Source organism: Lutjanus erythropterus, chromosome 19 (assembly GCF_056507025.1).
Source record: "Lutjanus erythropterus isolate fLutEry1 chromosome 19, fLutEry1.hap2, whole genome shotgun sequence".
Taxonomy (NCBI): domain Eukaryota; kingdom Metazoa; phylum Chordata; class Actinopteri; order Lutjaniformes; family Lutjanidae; genus Lutjanus; species Lutjanus erythropterus.
In genome coordinates this window covers 25,000,556-25,018,470 of record NC_139335.1, presented here as the reverse complement: position 1 = coordinate 25,018,470, position 17,915 = coordinate 25,000,556, and the positions used below count along the sequence as shown (strand labels likewise).

Sequence of the window (17,915 nt, the reverse complement as noted above, 5' to 3'; positions counted from 1 at the left end):
ATGAATATAACTCAGTTACATAGCAAAAGCCAGGGCAAGGAGAAGACATATGGGACAAACTTCAAATAAACAGACCCAGTGGTCCGAAATAGACGACCACACAGGGACTGAAGAACCAGTGACTCATTTCCCATGAGGTAACACTGGAGTTAATCACAGGCTTTACATGTTTCAATCTAGTGGTGACTCGGAAATCAGTCAAATCCACCACCGTGAAGGACACCTCGGCTCTCTGAATTCTGCTTAGAGGACTGAGAAAGAGCTAATCTCACATAGTCCTAGTTTAATATGAGGAACGTATTACTTTTAATCGTATTTTCTGATTATTAAGCCTCAGTATCGCTGCAGCTTGTAGAGAGGAGGAGGAGGAGGATTGGGAAGGTACCAGATAAGCCACCAACAATGGTTCCAAACGTTGCAGCTTCACCAAACCACGATTAGCTCCAGGTTGCGTAACTGTCCATAACAGGTCACTGTTAGCCAGGGAGACATTTAGAGATTTATTCCCCCACGGAAATCGGAGATGCCTGAAAGCAAATCTGGAAATGTAAGAAACCAATAATTACTTGGTGTTTGCTCCAGGGGAAGGAAAAATCACTTGAACCTAACATGTTCATTAAAGGTGAGGATGTCAATTTGACCAAACGTTTCAGAGTAGAATAGACTGAGCAGTGTCTGATTCTGTATTTTTACCATGACCCAAGGGGGTACCACAAGGTCCTCTACTGGGACCTATCTTGTTCACAATATATATAAACATACTACATCCTCTTTTACCAAATTGTAACACCCATCTGTACGCAGAAGATACAGTTCTATATTGTTTTGCTAATGCTGCACAAGCAGCCACTGAAAACCTACAGCAAGTGTTTGATAATTTGCAAGAAGCACTATGTAATTTGCAAACAAACAAACAAGACCAAATTTGTGATATTCTCCAGAGCCAGAGATATTGAAGACAACAGTTTGCATACTAAATGGACAGGACTGAGAGGGTGAATATCTTGGTATCTGGCAGGATCAGAAAGTTTAATTTTCACACTGACACACTTTTCAACAAGTTACAACAGAAAACTGGATATTTTTGCAGAAGCATTGCTAATTATCCCATGTTCAGAAGGAAACGGATACAAGATTACAAGAAAGTTTCATAATATATTGATGTTAAATCCCAGTGTGGACAAAAGCAGTAGTATTTCCACCACCATAACCGCATAATATAATGTCAAAAATACAGTTATCTATAATGTTTCTTTTTAACTCTAACTCCTGGCAAAATGTAAACACAAGCTTGTTTAATCTGACTTCAAGGAGAATCCTGAAGTATTAAATGTTTCATAACCAGTTGAAAAGTCCTTGTTTGTCTCTTCACCCTAAGATTTATCACTTTTAACACTCATCACTGCATCCAGTATGAAAAGGTCAGGTGGACATCTTTAACAGTTTAGCAGTGACCAACTGAGCATGATCTATCACCGTCTTATTAAATTGGTCCAGTAGGCAATTATTCAACTCACTCAAGTGACTGGCCAATGCTCAAGGTCCCAAATGCAAACACTGAATTTGGGGAAACAGCTTTTAGTTTTTGTGCTGCATACACTCAGAACTGGGGCTGTGGTGGTATAGATTTCTTCTGACTAGGGCAACAAAGCAACATATTCCAGCAGGATGGCGGTTTACCACAGCTACCCAAATAATTATGTTCTATTGGGCTTTATTGATGGATAGTGTCCTTCAAAGAAGAGGGCTGTTTGTAATGTGTGTGTAGATGCAAGTGAGGGAGAGAGAGGGAGTAGCAGGCGTGATGGTGCTGCAGAGCAGAGCAGAGCAGGAGATTGTCAATCTGGAAATTAATGTACAGTACAGGTTACACTATGTCAGGTAATAAATGCTGCAGCTTCTCAATACCAAGAAAAGTCTTGTCTGTTATTTCACAACTGCTAGAAAAGTGAAGGGGGTTTGCCCTGAAGTAAGCTGAGCAGCGAAGGCTGGCAAAACCGTCATCTTTGTGCCTACGACTTCAGTTCTGGTGCGATCGCGTCCCCTTCAGAAGCTTCAAAATCCAGTCTTTAACTGCAGCATCTTTTTGCCTTGTAAAATAAAACAAGAACAATAAACCCAACAATGAATGTTCAGTGCAATGATTTATCAATTTTTCTGTCTTCAAAACAGTTGTTGGTGTTGTTAGCATATTGTTAGCCTTCCACTGGCAATCCCAAGATGTGGAGTCTTGTCGACCAATCAGAGGCTGTGTTCCTGACTTGTATGTGACAGTGCTGCTCCATAGGTGTATTAATAGACCAATGTGCTGATTTCAATTGCCTTGTGCAAGTGATGACGGTAATGAGCTCAATCCTGTGGTCTGCATCATGTGACTGCAGTATTGTCATATTGTGGTAATGCAGTTATCATCACAGCCGTATTTGGAACACATTACAACACATATTTAAACTCAACACTTGTACAGATAGGCCAGTTTTAAAACGTGAATACAAACTACTTGTTGCATGTATTCTGTTGAACTCAAGATTAAAGATGAATTAATGAATTAACTCAAATTATCTCTACACAGTGTCATCGATAAGTGTTGGTACAGACACACGCTTTCATTGCCACACACTATACTTACCTCCTTATTTCCCGTCTCTGCAGAGCCTGTCAAGTCCTGGCCGGCGCTCCCCTCTTCCTACCCGTTCATGGGGAAGTCGTCGCTCCAGCTGGAACAGCCTGGGAAGAGCGCCGAGCCTGAAAAGACGAGACACCAGCGGAGAGAGGGAGAGCCTGTTGTCTGGGGAAGGAGGAGAGGAGGAAGATGGCGGGGAGGACAAGGGGGAGGCCGGGGGGAGCAACCGACTACGGCCGGAGCCCTTGGAGCAGCTGCAGGCGTCCACTCTCTGCCCTTCCATAATAGCGGAGTACGGCGACTGTAACGGGAGAACCCTGACCTACGACCCCAACGTGAACTCCGACTCCAAGGACGACTCCTCGCCTGAGGATGACATGGATGATGACGTAAGTTGTCACGAGTCATAACTTTCAAAGTAACATTTAGGAAAGCTGGGTCTTCTGGCTGTTTTTAAGATCGTCAGCATGATATCATCCTGGCACGTATCATCTACTTTTTATTATGTCTCAGTGCCAGCGACAGCTGTGGCCTGAGGAATTATGTTTTTGGGTTGTCCGTCCCATTCTAATGAACATGATACCTTAGGAGCATTATGACAGAATTTCTTCAAACATGGTACACATGTCCACTTAGACTCAAAGATGAAGTGATTTGATTTTGGTGGTAGATGGTCAGTGTTCAAGGTCACTGTAACGTCACATCCATTTCATTCTCAGATTTGGTACCTTTGGTTGCCTTTGATTCAATGAACTTATTAGATTTTGGTGCTAAAAGTTTAAAGTTTAAGATCTTGCTTCAACCATAGGGATTCAACCTAATTTATATTCTGTCTGTGGCTCCAACTCAATGTTTGGACTGCAGAACTCATTTTTGTATGTGCTGTTATTACATATTACTCCTTTAATACCTTTTCTTGAATTCCGTCAAAGTCCTCGATACATACATCATACAGACATTGATGTAAACTGGAACTTTACTGGTTAAGGGAGGCATACAACCGTGACGCGGTAATTCTAGTTTACACAGGGGCTTGTTTTACAGTTATGCAAGCAAGAAATTTGGTGGGGTTTTATTGTTCTGGTGACAAATTTGCTGAGCAGTTGAGCCTTAGTGGTTTTGCTCTCTTATGTAAATTCTTTATCTTTTAATCTGCCCTCTCTGACTCTGTTTACACATTTTGGCTTTCTCTACTTACCCAGTTCTTTTTTGTCTTCTTTGCCCTTCTGTCGCTCTCTTACTCCGAGATATTATAGTGTGTGTGTTTTGTGTTCTCACTGCACGGCCTAGAGAGACACTAATTGTCATGCTGTAATTGACTGGCTTGAGCAGTAATTGTTTTCTCAGTGGGTACAAAACAACAGTGAGCGTGGTTGTACATTTGTGTCTGTGTGTTTGCATGTGTGTGTGAAGCAGAGAAGGGTGTACTCCGTGGTGGTTTTGGATGACCTTTGTTGCGACAGTCTTGATGGTTTAATTGGCTCTAAATTGAGTTTACAAAGCCATGAAATCCACTAAAACAAAAGGCTTTCCCAGGACACACTGAGTATGGGAGGCTTAAAACTCTACCAGTGTATGCAAGTACGTGTGTGTATTTGCATGTGCGTGTGCAAGATCATGTGTCAGTGTGTGTGCATGTGACGTGGCAGCTCAGACGTGTGTATAGGCCTATGCATGGGTTTTATGCGTGTGTCTGTGTCAGGGATTATGGATTTCATCTGAGCAGCAGGTTCTATTCATCCAGTTTACACACACACACTCACACTTGGACACACACAGAAGGACAGAGAAGGACACACCCAGATGCGCACACACAAACACACACACAGTCACACCAGCAGCACTCTGCCAAATAAGCAGCGTCTGAGAGGCTTGACTTTGGGCTGTTTTTAATTAGAATGCTAAAGTACAGAAGCTGCGCACCTAAGCTTTCTAATGTTTGTTTTATTAGAAACTTTAATGAGTTTCTGCCAGCTAAGTTGGGAGTCTGCCTGTTATGGTCCAGTTATCTCCATCTCTAGTTATGCAAAAAATAAAACAACAACACTTGTTTATTGTGCCCCCATAGATTTCTATGTGGAAGGGCTAACATCAGCAGCATTGTGGATTTAACTAAGTATGCTTTTTATAATGCTTTATAATGCTCCTTTAAAGAATAGGGCAGTGTCTAAGTGTGTGCTGCTCTAATTGAGTGAGAGCAGGCAGCAGGCTGAGAGTGACCGTGCTGCCAGCAAGAGGAGAAAAACAGTAAGCTGTTAATCGGACGGCAAATGTACAGTACAGGTTACAGTTTGTCAGTTAAGAGCAAGAAAAGTCTTGTCTGTTATTTCCCAACTGCTGGGAAAGTGAAGTTAGCCCTGAAGGAAGCCACTGAAAGTGAAAGTACTTAAATGGAACAATTAAAATATAATGGATAATGTTTCCAAGGGCCACCCCTGCCACTGACAGTTTTCATCATTTTCTCTATCAGAATTACTGTGTTTGGCCTCGACTGTTTTGATGACAGCATGATTATAACAATAATGACTGTGGCTTGGGTGTTGGCAGTGTAATAAATATAATGATTTCCGAGTTGCTGTTGGTAATAATGTTGACCTTTGACCTCTGCAGAGTTCTTTGTGCTATTGGATCAAAAAAGAGCTCCGAAACATGAAGCCCCGCTGGTGCAAAGAGCATGAAGACTGGACGCTGTATTTGTTTTCTCCAGAGAGCCTGTGAGTCTCACACACACACACACACACACACACACACACACACACACACACACACACACACACACTTACCACAAAAAGCCAATATCAATCTGTACGTGTCTAGTTTCAGCTGGCTTTCTTACTCCCTTTTCCTGCTTTCTTCTTCTTTATTTAATTATTGTGGTTCCGCTCTCTCATTTCTCTTCTCTTTAACTGCTTATTCACCGCTAATTGTTTGTTCAATAGCTTTAACCGACTATAGACATTTTATAAATGACACTGTGCATCTGTGTGTGTGTGTGTGTTTAGATGCCGTGTGTGGTGCCAAAGTGTGATCTCTCACAAAATGTTCGACCATGTGGTTCTGGTTTTCATCTTCCTCAACTGCATCACCATTGCTCTGGAAAGACCTGACATTCAGCCTACCAGCCCGGTAAGACACACACACACACACACACACACACACACACACACAGAGTTACCGTAGAAAGTGGCTACTGCTCATATTTGACAATTATTTGTCAACAGAAAACTTCCTGAACATTAAACTGACTGGAGGCTTTTGACGATTTACTACAGTAGACACACACATAGAAACTCACTAGCTTAGCAACATCAAGGCTAAAAGATATCCATAGTACTGCACAGTAGGATTCATTTTTAAACTTGATCAAATCGTGGCTGAACTGTAAATTATGCTGCACCAAATATTAAAACTATCTTAAAATTGAGTAAGCTTAAATTTAAACCTCTGTTTAAACCCCAGTTTAGTTTTTACTTTAAACCTAGATTAAATTGAATTCTGTTGCATCAAAACTTTAAACTGCAATTTAAACTGTGAGCCAGTAATAACATTAAACTTGAGGAGGTTTAACTGCTTTTTTAAGATGGACTGAGTAAAATAATCGAGTTCCTCGAGGAAAGCTAAGGGACAGGCTTAACGCCGTGGAGTTTTATAATGCGTCTCTTCTTTTTGTCACTCCAGTTGGAACTAGGCTCACTTACATTTTAGCTAGCTAGCAAACAACTTTTTTGTTTGTTTGTTTTTAAGCTAGTGAGCAAACAATTTTTTTTTTTCATTTTAGCTAGCCAGCAAACAATATCATATTTTGTTTAGGAGTACAGATTGGTTTACATCATTAAACCTGGATTTACTAAACTAAGATTAGTTACTAATTGTACAAAGGGCTAACAAAGTAACAGGCTAATCATATAAAGCAGTTCATACTTGCTGTTGTGAATCCAAAAAAGTCCTATTGCTAAACAGTGTCTTTATTGTCTGTATATTAATCTCACTCTCTTGTTTAGGAGCGAGTGTTTCTGAGTGTGTCCAACTACGTTTTCACTGTGATCTTCTTTGCAGAGATGGCCATTAAGGTAAACTTTGCACAAAAGATGTAGTGTGCATCATGTCCTAAGTACATTTTTTTGCTCTGCATCAATAACTTGCTAGTTACAACTCAAATCTTAAAGGGACAGTTGACCCAAAAATTAAAAACACATGTTTTCTCCCGGTCTGTAAAGCTGTTCATCCATGTAGATAATTTTGGTGTGAACTGTAGAGTTTTGGAGATATTTGCTTGAGAGATGTTTGCCCTCTCTCCAGTGTAACGGGGCTGTATGGCACTCAGGTTGTGGTGCTCAAAGCGCAAAAACAATATATTTGAAAAATTCATAACCAGTGTCTCTTTCCAAAAAGACTGAAGATAATTCACAGACCTTATCTTTAGTAACTGGGTTATGATTTTTGGAAAGAGACACTGCTTTAGAATTTTTCAAATGTATTTTTTGGTGCGTTGCACAGTGTTATTCAGTCCCATTTCTATAGCTGGTATCTCCAAAATCCTGCAGCTCACACCAAAACACTGTGGATGGATAAACAGCTCAACAGCCCAGAGGAAAAATACGTATTTTTCGAATTTTGGGTGATCAGTCCATTAAGGGATGTTTTAATAATTCCACAATGATTTCTGCAGGTTGTAGCTCTCGGTTTCTGCTTTGGGAAGCAGACCTACCTCCAGTCCAGTTGGAACGTTCTGGATGGTTTGTTGGTGTTTGTGTCTCTGGTCGACATTCTGGTCTCTCTGGCCTACACTGGCGGAAACAGGATCCTGGGTATCCTCAGAGTCCTACGCCTGCTACGAACACTACGCCCACTGAGGTAGCGTATTCGTGTGCGCATCTCACCTTATTGTCTGCAGGTACTTGACTGTATGTGCTGGTACTAACAAACATCTGTATGTCTTTAATTCTGTTTTACAGGGTGATCAGCCGAGCCCCGGGATTGAAGCTGGTCGTGGAGACGCTCATCACCTCTCTCAGACCCATCGGGAACATTGTCCTTATCTGCTGCGCCTTCTTCATTGTCTTTGGCATCTTGGGGGTGCAGGTACTTTGCATTCACACACAGTAACTCCCACAAGCCAGTACATTCCTTTAAACAAGTCAAAATTTCACAGACATGTAAGCTAGGTAGAGATCTGATGCACACGCTCCACTGATTATTCTGCTCTGTCATTTGCTTTTCTAAGCTCGAGGACAGAGCCTTTTACCCTTTGTAGCTTAAATGTCAGTCTTGTTGAGCAGCTGATGTGATTCCGGCTTGGGGGGCAACTGGAAGTGTCTTGAATATTCCATGGACAATAATCTTTTTCTTCCATTGTTGAGTGCCACTTTTATGAGAGACTGACGATTAGGTTAAGTGTGAAAAGGGACAACATGACCCGCAGGCCAGCTTTTAGCAGAGCACTCAGGAAAACCTCTGATAAGAATTTACTCTATGAAACGTCCTTTTATTCTTGGCATTAATAGTTGGTTGTTTAAAAAGCTGCAAGCGCCGGTGCAATTGAGATAATGTGTAAATGGCAGCAAATAGCCCTGCGGACCTCTCTCTCTCTCTGTCTCTGTCTGTCTCTAGCTGTTCAAAGGGAAGTTCTACCACTGTGAAGGTCTGGACACGAAAAACATCACCAACAAGTCCGACTGTCAGCAGGCCAACTACCGCTGGATACGAAGGAAGTACAACTTTGACAACCTGATTCAGGTGCGGATTAGTAGACTAAGGCTGAGGAGGAGGGGGATGTAGGGAAGCGGATTAGTGTGCAGCCTGACAGTCTTCAAAAACAAATCAAATGGCTAAAAACTACTAATAAAAAGTCACTTATGTTGCCTCATTTAAAGTGATTAAAGACTCAGAGCTTTTTGTGACCTGATGTACAACAGCACACATTGTATTGACTGTGGTAAATGCATTAGTAGCTTAGGTTCTTCACAGGGGTGGTGATAGGAGTGGTTTCTGTATAAAGTGTTCATATGATGAGTTTCCTCGCTAAGTAACCACTGTCCCACTTGATTATATTTTTAATTACATTTGACAGAGATCGATTGTCTTACATTCTAGTACAAGACATTTCAATTGCTGTTCATGACCAAGTCTGCCTCAGGCTGTTCAGGAATTACCGCATGAAAAAGCTACCAAACTCACATTATTATCCTCATTTCAGGCGATGTATTAAAACAACCATTCCCAAGTCTAAAATATGGCCCTCCTTTCCCATCATGCCTGCTGGGCTGAGTTTGTTAAGTTTGCTGTTTTATGTTACAAAATGCAAAATGTATTTTGCACAGTTTTTAGTGCTTGTTCTTTATGACATCTCTTATAGCTGCCTTCTGGCTCTCATTATATAATGCTTGCCACAATACGTTGTTTTATTTTATTCCTCATAAACCATCTGGTGACGCTCAGAAAGTATCTTGTGACCCCTTGGGGTCCTGACCACTCAGTTGTGAACTGCTGGTTGAAATGATTCAGTAAAATGTTATTATTTGAACTGATTTACTTTACATTACTTCACATGTAAATGGTTTTATACATAGTGTACCTGTCTACCTTACTATATCTTCAAAAGTAACTATCAAAAAAAAAAAACTGTTTCCAAAGATGGATCAACTTCTAAATAGTAGTATTATATTCAAGCCAATGTCAGTGCAGTCTTCATACTGTAACAGATGTCTGGGTTAGGGCTGCATAATTAGGCTGGACAAAATCCCAGTCTTAGGGTGGCACGGTGGTGCAGTGGTTAGTACTGCTGCCTCATAGCAAGAAGGTCCTGTGTTTGAATCCCCTGGCTGGGGTGTTGGTGAGTTTCTGGCTGGGGCAAGGCCTTTCTGTGTGCTGTCTTGGTGGTTTCTTTCCGGGTACTCTGGATTCCTCCCACAGTCCAAAGATATGCAGCATAACAGGTTAATTGGTAACTCTAGATTGCCCATAGGTATGAATGTGAGCATGGTTGTCAGTCTCTATGTGTCAGCCCTGTGATGAACTGGCCAGGGTGTACCCCATCTCTGGGATAGGCTCCAGCCCCCCACGATCCCTCAAGGACAAGCGGTTACAGACAATGAATGCAAAAAAAAAAAAATCCCAATCTTGATTTATGGATGTAACGATTCAGTCACTCCTACTTCCCTATTCATTCACATCACGCCGCATCCACACATTGACTTATTTGCTTCAGAACAATTCCAGCTGCTATATCAATCACACTTATGCAATGTAAAGCAAAACATGCTATTAATTCAGCACACACCTCAATCAATGTTCACTTGAAATTTTTCAAGATGAGCAGACAGACACATACCAGATATGGGCACACAGACAGGGGAGAAATCCCTTCCACAGTCATAATACAAGATGGTATTTTTAACTTCATTGTTGCAGAAGAAACAACGCCCCGTTTTTTCGTTATAAATTCATGAGCTTATCAGCTCCGTGTGTGATTAGAAAAGACCGGAGGGGCAGAATAAGACGCAGACGCTGTTGTGTCATGTCACGCCTCTTTATGGAGTCGGCCGGCAAGCTGCATAAAATCACACCCTGGGACGGCTTTATAGCAGCATTATTTGGTTCAGAGTCTCAATTCTTAGGGTGAAAAATTGTGATTCACACTTAGGCAAGAATTATGCAGCTCTATTCTGTGTGTAATAGTATGACGACCAGGGTAATCTCTCTGTTTTGACTTATTTCTCTGTGTTTCCACCCCAGGCTCTGATGTCTTTGTTTGTACTGTCCTGTAAGGATGGCTGGGTCAACATCATGTACGACGGGCTGGATGCAGTGGGAGTCGACCAGCAGGTAACAATGCGAGAAATGTGCCAAGCTGTCCTGGTACTCGAACTGGTGTCAAACGTTTGTTGATGGCTCCATATCAGCTACATGAAGCTTGATTTTCCCGACATAAATCATATTCGTTTACCTTTACTTCAATCTGTATTTCTTCTGCAGTGGCACTGTAATCTCCATCGGATGTTTTGACCTCACTATGTACAAATACCTGCCTTAAACACAGCCTAACTTCAGGTCTTAGTAGCAGAAGGGTTAAATATGTTGAGACAAAGTGGGAGTGAACAATTGAGTAAATATTTCTTTAAAAGAACAAAGTTAATTGACCGTGGGGTATTAAAACAGATTCTTAGCAGAGGCAATGATCAAAAGGTGAGTTTATTGCAGAAACTTCAAAGCTTCAATTGATGAGGCTCTCTTTCGATCCAGGACTGCCTGTGGTGTAATGTGCTGAAATATTGTAGCCTTAGATAGCCATATCTAGTCACTCATAATAGACTGAGTAACAAGAAACCAATGGGCTTTTGTAATATCATCAAAAGAAATCTTAGAACTCCTACACTAAGAGTAAAATTGTGCTTTTGAATTTTGGAAAATTTGCCCAAGGTTATCCAAGGATTTTCACAGAATATACACCGTCATTGCTCTACATGCATCTGGGGTTCAAACCAGGTCAAAAGCACAACTTACTTGGTGATACACACACGAACAAAAGCTGTTCAGACTCCTATTTATTCTTCTCTTCTCAGCCTGTAAGGAACCACAACCCCTGGATGCTGCTCTACTTCATCTCCTTCCTACTCATCGTCAGCTTCTTCGTCCTCAACATGTTTGTCGGTGTTGTCGTGGAGAACTTCCACAAGTGCCGGCAGGACCAAGAAGAGGAGGAGGCCCGCCTACGGGAAGAGAAGAGGCTCAAAATGATAGAGAAAAAGCGCAGGAGTAAGGAGAATGGAGGGGCTGGTCGGTAGTCTATTTTTCTGAGCACTGCCTGCTTTCAGAGCCTGAAAAAAAAAAAGAGAAAGAGAATGACAAAGAGAGAGAAAACAGGGAAACATATTGAGACTGTAACATAAAAAAGGGAGAGCTTGAAAGACTGGCTAGCTCACGCAAAGACTGATTGATGATTGACAGAAGGCGTGGGCTACGCCAGTCTGATGCATGTGACTGCATGACTGCAGCCCTCCCCTAACCCTCCCCTAACACTGCATGAGAAACTTTTGAGACCGGGCCAACCTAACCAACCTCTACATTACTATTAACCTCTCCAAAAATTTGTATGCTCACTCTTTAAGCAACAGAACTGCCACCATTGTAGTGTAAAAATAACAATAGCAATAATACAACATCCAGTAGTCTCTGCTTCTTTCTTAAAATGCTTAAATTTTATCCCCAAACACCAGATCCTGTTTTAAACCCAACCCTAACGCATAATGAGAATGATAATCATTTTTTTTGTAGATTACATTACTGTTAAAGAAAACCTTTGCAGCGCCTTCCTGCATGTGAAGCTGATCAAGGTTGACGCTTTCCCCCATGTGTCTCGGGAAATTTTGCTAGCAAAATTTTGATCGGTGAAATGCCAATGCCCCTTTCCCTTCCTCCGAGTGCATGTGCAACCCTGAGGCGTCTCTCGACACAGGCTGAAGAAGGACATTTCCTCTAAACATGCTTTGACTGGCAGACTCAGAAACATAGCAGACGTTTTGGCTGCTATACCTGCAAATACCTTGGGTAATAGAGCTGTTGGACGATGTTAAGTGAGTTAGACGCAGCTTGTAGAAAAAACAAGCACATGTTGGCAGAAACGTCAGAAACACACCACCTATTGCTAGAACAAGTCCAAAAGCTTGCATTACAAAGCAGTATTTTTGGAGGACTTCCTCTTTCAGTATAGTCACATGTTGAGCTGAATAAAATTGGTAGAAGCACACAACGATTTGACATTGAAACAGAATTTTATCTAACTACCCAACACATAAACCACAGAGTAACACCAGAAGGCAGTATATGGTGTGAGCACATTGTCGCTCTTTTCATCTTGTGTTAGTATAACATGTCTCACTGGTCTAAAACTGCTCAGAGTCCAGGCAAACGTAATCCAATCAACTGTCTTGGAGACTGGCCATGCAATCAGATTGGCCATACAATCAGTCTAACTATCGACCAAGAAAAAGAAAAAAAAAAGTTTTAGACTATTGAGATTTCTCTGATGGGATAAAAAAAATAACTGTATTGACATCATTGAAGAGTAGAATGGCTCCAGTGTGTGTTCAACATCACAGTCATGTTCTGCAATCATTGAAATTAGTTTAAACTGATTAAAGTGATATTGATATATAGATCTGAAATCGACAGACTAAAATAAATAAATAAATAGTCACTGATTAAATAGTATAATTGACCAATGACCCTGTTTGTGCAAAACTGTGTTGTTGAACGTACCCTGCGCAGCCCCTCTCAATCAAAGACATTACCCTTGACATCAAAGGCATGTTAGCATGATGTACTTGAGAGGGTGACATAAACATGCACGCACATACACACACACATACATACAAATATAAGCATAAATTGTCAAATAGGCTTGGGCGGCATTTTTTTCAGACCTTCATACTTTCCTGACATTTTACCGGGGTATACAACACTGTGACAGTATTTGTGTAAAACTTGCCGGTCAGTTCTGTGTGCCATTATTCATTTTTTTTCCTCCCTTCTTCATTTCTCTTTCCCATGCTACATCACATTATTTGAAAATTGTTGTATTCTCCAAATAGATTGATTTTTTTTTTTTTAATCAGTCAATGGTGTGTTTTCCTTGTTACTAACTCATCTGGCTTGCTGCAGTTGATCATAAGTAAGCTTTGACAGTTGTGCTCTTTAGTGTCGCTATGGTTACAAGTTGGGTAGCGGATTAACTTTGAACAGTGATTAAACTTGCATTTAACAGTTTTAACACACACCTGCCAGCCAATCAGAAAAGAGTATTCACCCAGACCATGGTAGAATTATCTATGTACAAATGCAAAACCAAAACAAGTCAGCAGTCAGTAGCAGTTGTTTTATAAATTAAAAAAAAAATAATGAAATAAAATAATTAACAAAGTAATATCAGGGTATATATCGTCATAGTTCAGTACAGTATTGAGACATTTTTTTCTGATGAAATCATCTTTTTACATCTCTACTACTCATCTTTTCCTTCATTCAACACACATTCATCGTCACTATCTGTCACTCGTTCACACTCTACTCTGACCAATCAATGGTCTGCAGTGGTTTACCTTTATAACTGGGACAAAATCTGAAATACTGAACAAGAGCAGAGGTATTGTTCTTTTTTTTTTACTAGTTAGTCCTGCAATGTTATCCTCCAGATGCCATGTTTCTCACCTCATCTGCATTGCCTTGTCCATCAGTAGAGAGACTGACCTCGGGTGGCGTGTGCTGCACGCTATAATACATCATCTCAATACTGCATCTTTGTATCAGTTTAATAGAGCAAAGAGTGTCTATATTTATGACAGTATTGAAAATCATACCGTTGGGATGTCTTAATACCCTTGTATACTGTAATTTATGCTGCCCAAGCCTATTGTCAATTATGGACATGTGAGTGCACAGTCTATTAAAACATAGTTACATAATATTTCCATTTAAGTGCCTCTTAATGAAGGTCTGATATTGTGTTCGCTCAGTTGTGTTCACCTGTGAGCTTTATTCATGATAACAGCTACACTTACAGTGTGTTAATTATTCAAAGGCTTTAATGCATCAAACGTTTCCCTTCTAAGAAGGAGCAACACACCTGTCAAAAAATTATATACTGTAGTCTGATTTTACGCACAGCAGAGACCTCTCTACCCTGACAGGAATAAAAATTATTAGGGAGCCAACTCATCTTGTAAAAATGCTCCCATAGGAAGAGCATTATGAATTTTACTCAGAAATAAACGTGTCACTTTTTTTAGTCCGGTACAAGGGTAGATCAGGGATCTGCACCAAAGATTGGTAGAAGGGAGAATCACTTAAAGGGATAGTTCAGATTATTTGATGTGGGGTTGTGTGAGGCATTTATCCAGACTTAGTGTATTACCTACAGTAGACGCCAGCTATTATGCCCCCACTTAGGAGAGACTGAGAGGGGCACTAGCATGGATCAGTTGATGTGATTAGTGTCTTTAATAATATTTCAATAGGGCTGATGTAACTGGGTGATAAAGAGATGTACAGTTGTGTGTCATCAACATAGGTATGAAATTTAATGCTGCATCCTCTGACGATATTTCCCAGTGGCAGCATATAGAGACTGAACAACGCTGGTCCTAGGATGGAGCCTTGAGCGAACCCACATATTAGGTTAATATTTGCTGAGCAGCGGCCACCAAGGGAGACGAAGAAGTGCCTGTCAGACAGATAAGACCGAAACCAATTTAAAACTCAGCCATTTCTGTAGTCTAGTAATAAGGATGCCATGATGAAGGGGTGCTTAAATCAAAAAGTGCTAATATTTAGAGTTTCTTGTCATCCATGTTCATTCTCAAGTAATTTACAATTTAAGTAGTGCTGCCTCAGTGCTGTGGTGAGCACAAAAGCCAGATAGAAACTTTTGATATATAAAGCTGAATTTAGGTAAACATTTATCTGTTTAATACCACTACTATACTAATTTACTGTATTCTCATTTTACTTAAAAAGGAATGCTGGTTTCCCATCAGAAAAGGCCATCTAAAATCTAATCTAAAAATATTCTAAATATAATGCATAATTACCTGGTATTGATATTTTTTTAGGTGGACCTTTTTAAGTGGCCATAATATGTTTTGTTGGTGACTCTGTCTACAGCAGTTCATTGCATATCTACCATGCTGGTATTCTTATCTGCTACTCCAATGTGGAGGCATGCCAACCACCATCTACTGTACTTAATCCACTGATTATTGATAAGTACCTCTTACAACCCCAATCAAATGATACAAGCTGTCCCTTAAAAGTAGCAAAAATGCCTTTCAACAATTTCCAGACTTTCTTAGTTTCACCTGGTTTCTTCTTGTGTTACCACACTAGAAGTAAAAAAAAAACTTTCTGTAATTTCATGCATCATCAGAAACATGCTGTCCTCAAGCTGGAGTTGTCATACCATACCATAAACAAAACCAGGTGACTTGGATTTCTTGGTGAGGAGAAGGTATAGTGACACATTATGCAATAAATAATAGAGCCTGCCTGTGACTCTCATGTCCTCTCCTTTTTGAACACACCACACAGGCAGTGGTGTGCACAGACTGTCTGCGGGGTAGAGGTGATAATGCACAGAATAAGGAGCAGGGTTACAGTTTGAGCTCAGTCACAGTAGTGTAGTGCTCGACATGTCCAAAATAATGGAATTCCATAGAGACACATGCATATCTTGGTTGAATAAAGGTGTGAGAAAGGAACCTTTGCAGCCTGTGCAAAAAGAGCCTCCCATTGCCCCTGCATCTTCCTGTGCACACCACTGGGCACATGTAATATTCAAATTTTAGAACTCACATTTGCACTCTCTCTGTCTGTCTGTGTTGTGCTATTTGTCTCTCCTCGTACTGTCTTTGTATATGTATGTCTGTGTGTTTCCGTTTTTGTGCTCCAGAGGCCAAGCAGAGGCCGTACTATGCTGACTACTCTCCCCTGCGTCTGTCCATCCACACACTGTGTACCAGCCACTACCTGGACCTCTTCATCACCTTCATCATCTGTATTAACGTCTTCACCATGAGCATTGAGCACTACAATCAGCCACAGGTATGTTTCCTTCCTTTCCGTCCACCAGGTAACACACCAACATATCTGGAATAAATAGCACTAGTCTTTGGTACTCTAAGCACAAAAAGTCTTATTGCCATTTAGCCCCATTACATTGGAGAGAAGGCAGAGACCTCTGAGGCCTAACTTAATTAATGGATAAATAGCAATATGGGAGATAAAATATGTATTTTGATTTTGGAGATAACTGTCACTTTAAGGAAACATGCTAAGTTGAAGTACTTCCCTCTACAGCTACAGGCATGGTTTCCTTTGATTTTTTTTTTAAATCAATTTACAGTGAAGGACTTGTCCTCACTTGTTAAATGTTGCTCTCATCTTGCGGTCCTGCAGTGTTCCTGCAGCCTGCCTGAGTTTCCTTGAGTTTTGAGAGGAGAGAGCATGGAGAAACAACTTGTTTCAACCACAGATCACATGTGAGATAGGGATTCAGCCTATTTGATATACTGTCTATGGCTCCAACTTGCTATTTGGACTGCAGTAATCATTTGTGGTTGCACAGTTGCTAAATACTGCTCCTTTAAATTGTTTTCTGGCAGTTTCCTGGCAAGAACCCAAATACTCATAAGCCTCTGGGCATCCATTCACTTAAATTTCTTCTGACACAACAACAGTGCATTTTTACTTTGCCCACTGTGAAATAAAAATTTCTGTAATTTCAGTTATCAGATAAAACTTGAACAACAGTCTTCCCAGAGAGCACGGATAAACTCTTCTGTAGTCTAATTTGAATTTACTTTGTTTTACAAATAAACTTGAATTTGAGTTTTATTTGCCCTCTGTCTGTATGTGTCTGTGTGTTCAGTATTTAGAGGAGGTTCTGAAGTACTGTAACTACGTGTTTACCTTCATCTTCGTCATCGAGGCCCTTCTGAAACTTGCAGCATTCGGCATACACAGGTTCTTCAAAGACAGGTAACACAATGGGATGTGATTATATACATGACGAAATGTTGTAAAATGTTTTTCTTCATTGGTGATATGTCATTATTTCCTAAATACAATGTTTACTTTGGTCTCCTGCATGACATATATTGCAGCCAGCCACCAGGGGGCGATTGAGATGTTCTGGCTTTACTTTTGGGTCCATGTTTACTATCTCTATACTAACCTGTCATACTGAACTGGAGTAACATCAGAAAATGATCTTTTTTTCTACGTGTGTTTATTTGTGTGTTTAGGTGGAATCAGCTGGATATAGCTATAGTGGCGTTGTCCATCATGGGCATCACCCTGGAGGAGCTGAAAATGAGCGCGGCACTGCCCATTAATCCTACCATCATCAGAATCATGAGAGTACTCAGAATAGCACGAGGTACAAACACACACACACACACACACACACACACACACACACACACACACACACACACAGATGCGTGTCTTTCACTCCAGGAGACTTGCCCTAACCCTACCTATAATGGCTACTTGCTTAACCTTAGCTAAATTCTAGCCATACCCTAACCCTAACCCAAGTCTTCACCCTAAAATTTAATGATTTACGTTATGGGGACTTCCATTTGGTCCCCATAAGGAAGGCAGGTTCTCACAATGTGAGTGTGTAAACAGGTTTATGTCCCCACAACATTAGTAACAAACACAGACACATACACCTATACCTGTTTATCTCGTAAACAATTACAAAATGTACAGTAAGATGTACATTTAGTTTGTAAGT

General features: G+C 40.7%; 1 protein-coding gene across 2 annotated transcripts in view; it reads left to right on the top strand.

The window, feature by feature from the left end:
• cacna1ha (calcium channel, voltage-dependent, T type, alpha 1H subunit a) overlaps positions 1–17,915 on the top strand; it is an 83,725-nt gene that overhangs the window by 48,887 nt on the left and 16,923 nt on the right. The window contains exons 17-28 of one of the 2 annotated variants that reach the window (XM_084743353.1): positions 2,653–3,012; positions 5,234–5,337; positions 5,626–5,749; positions 6,625–6,693; positions 7,293–7,477; positions 7,579–7,705; positions 8,234–8,359; positions 10,358–10,447; positions 11,185–11,377; positions 16,065–16,216; positions 17,043–17,152; positions 17,419–17,552. In XM_084743353.1, the coding sequence (XP_084599479.1) occupies positions 2,653–3,012; positions 5,234–5,337; positions 5,626–5,749; positions 6,625–6,693; positions 7,293–7,477; positions 7,579–7,705; positions 8,234–8,359; positions 10,358–10,447; positions 11,185–11,377; positions 16,065–16,216; positions 17,043–17,152; positions 17,419–17,552 (1,774 nt within the window). Of the gene's footprint in view, positions 1–2,652; positions 3,013–5,233; positions 5,338–5,625; positions 5,750–6,624; positions 6,694–7,292; positions 7,478–7,578; positions 7,706–8,233; positions 8,360–10,357; positions 10,448–11,184; positions 11,399–16,064; positions 16,217–17,042; positions 17,153–17,418; positions 17,553–17,915 lie in introns of both variants that reach the window. The other variant, XM_084743352.1, reaches the window with a different exon arrangement.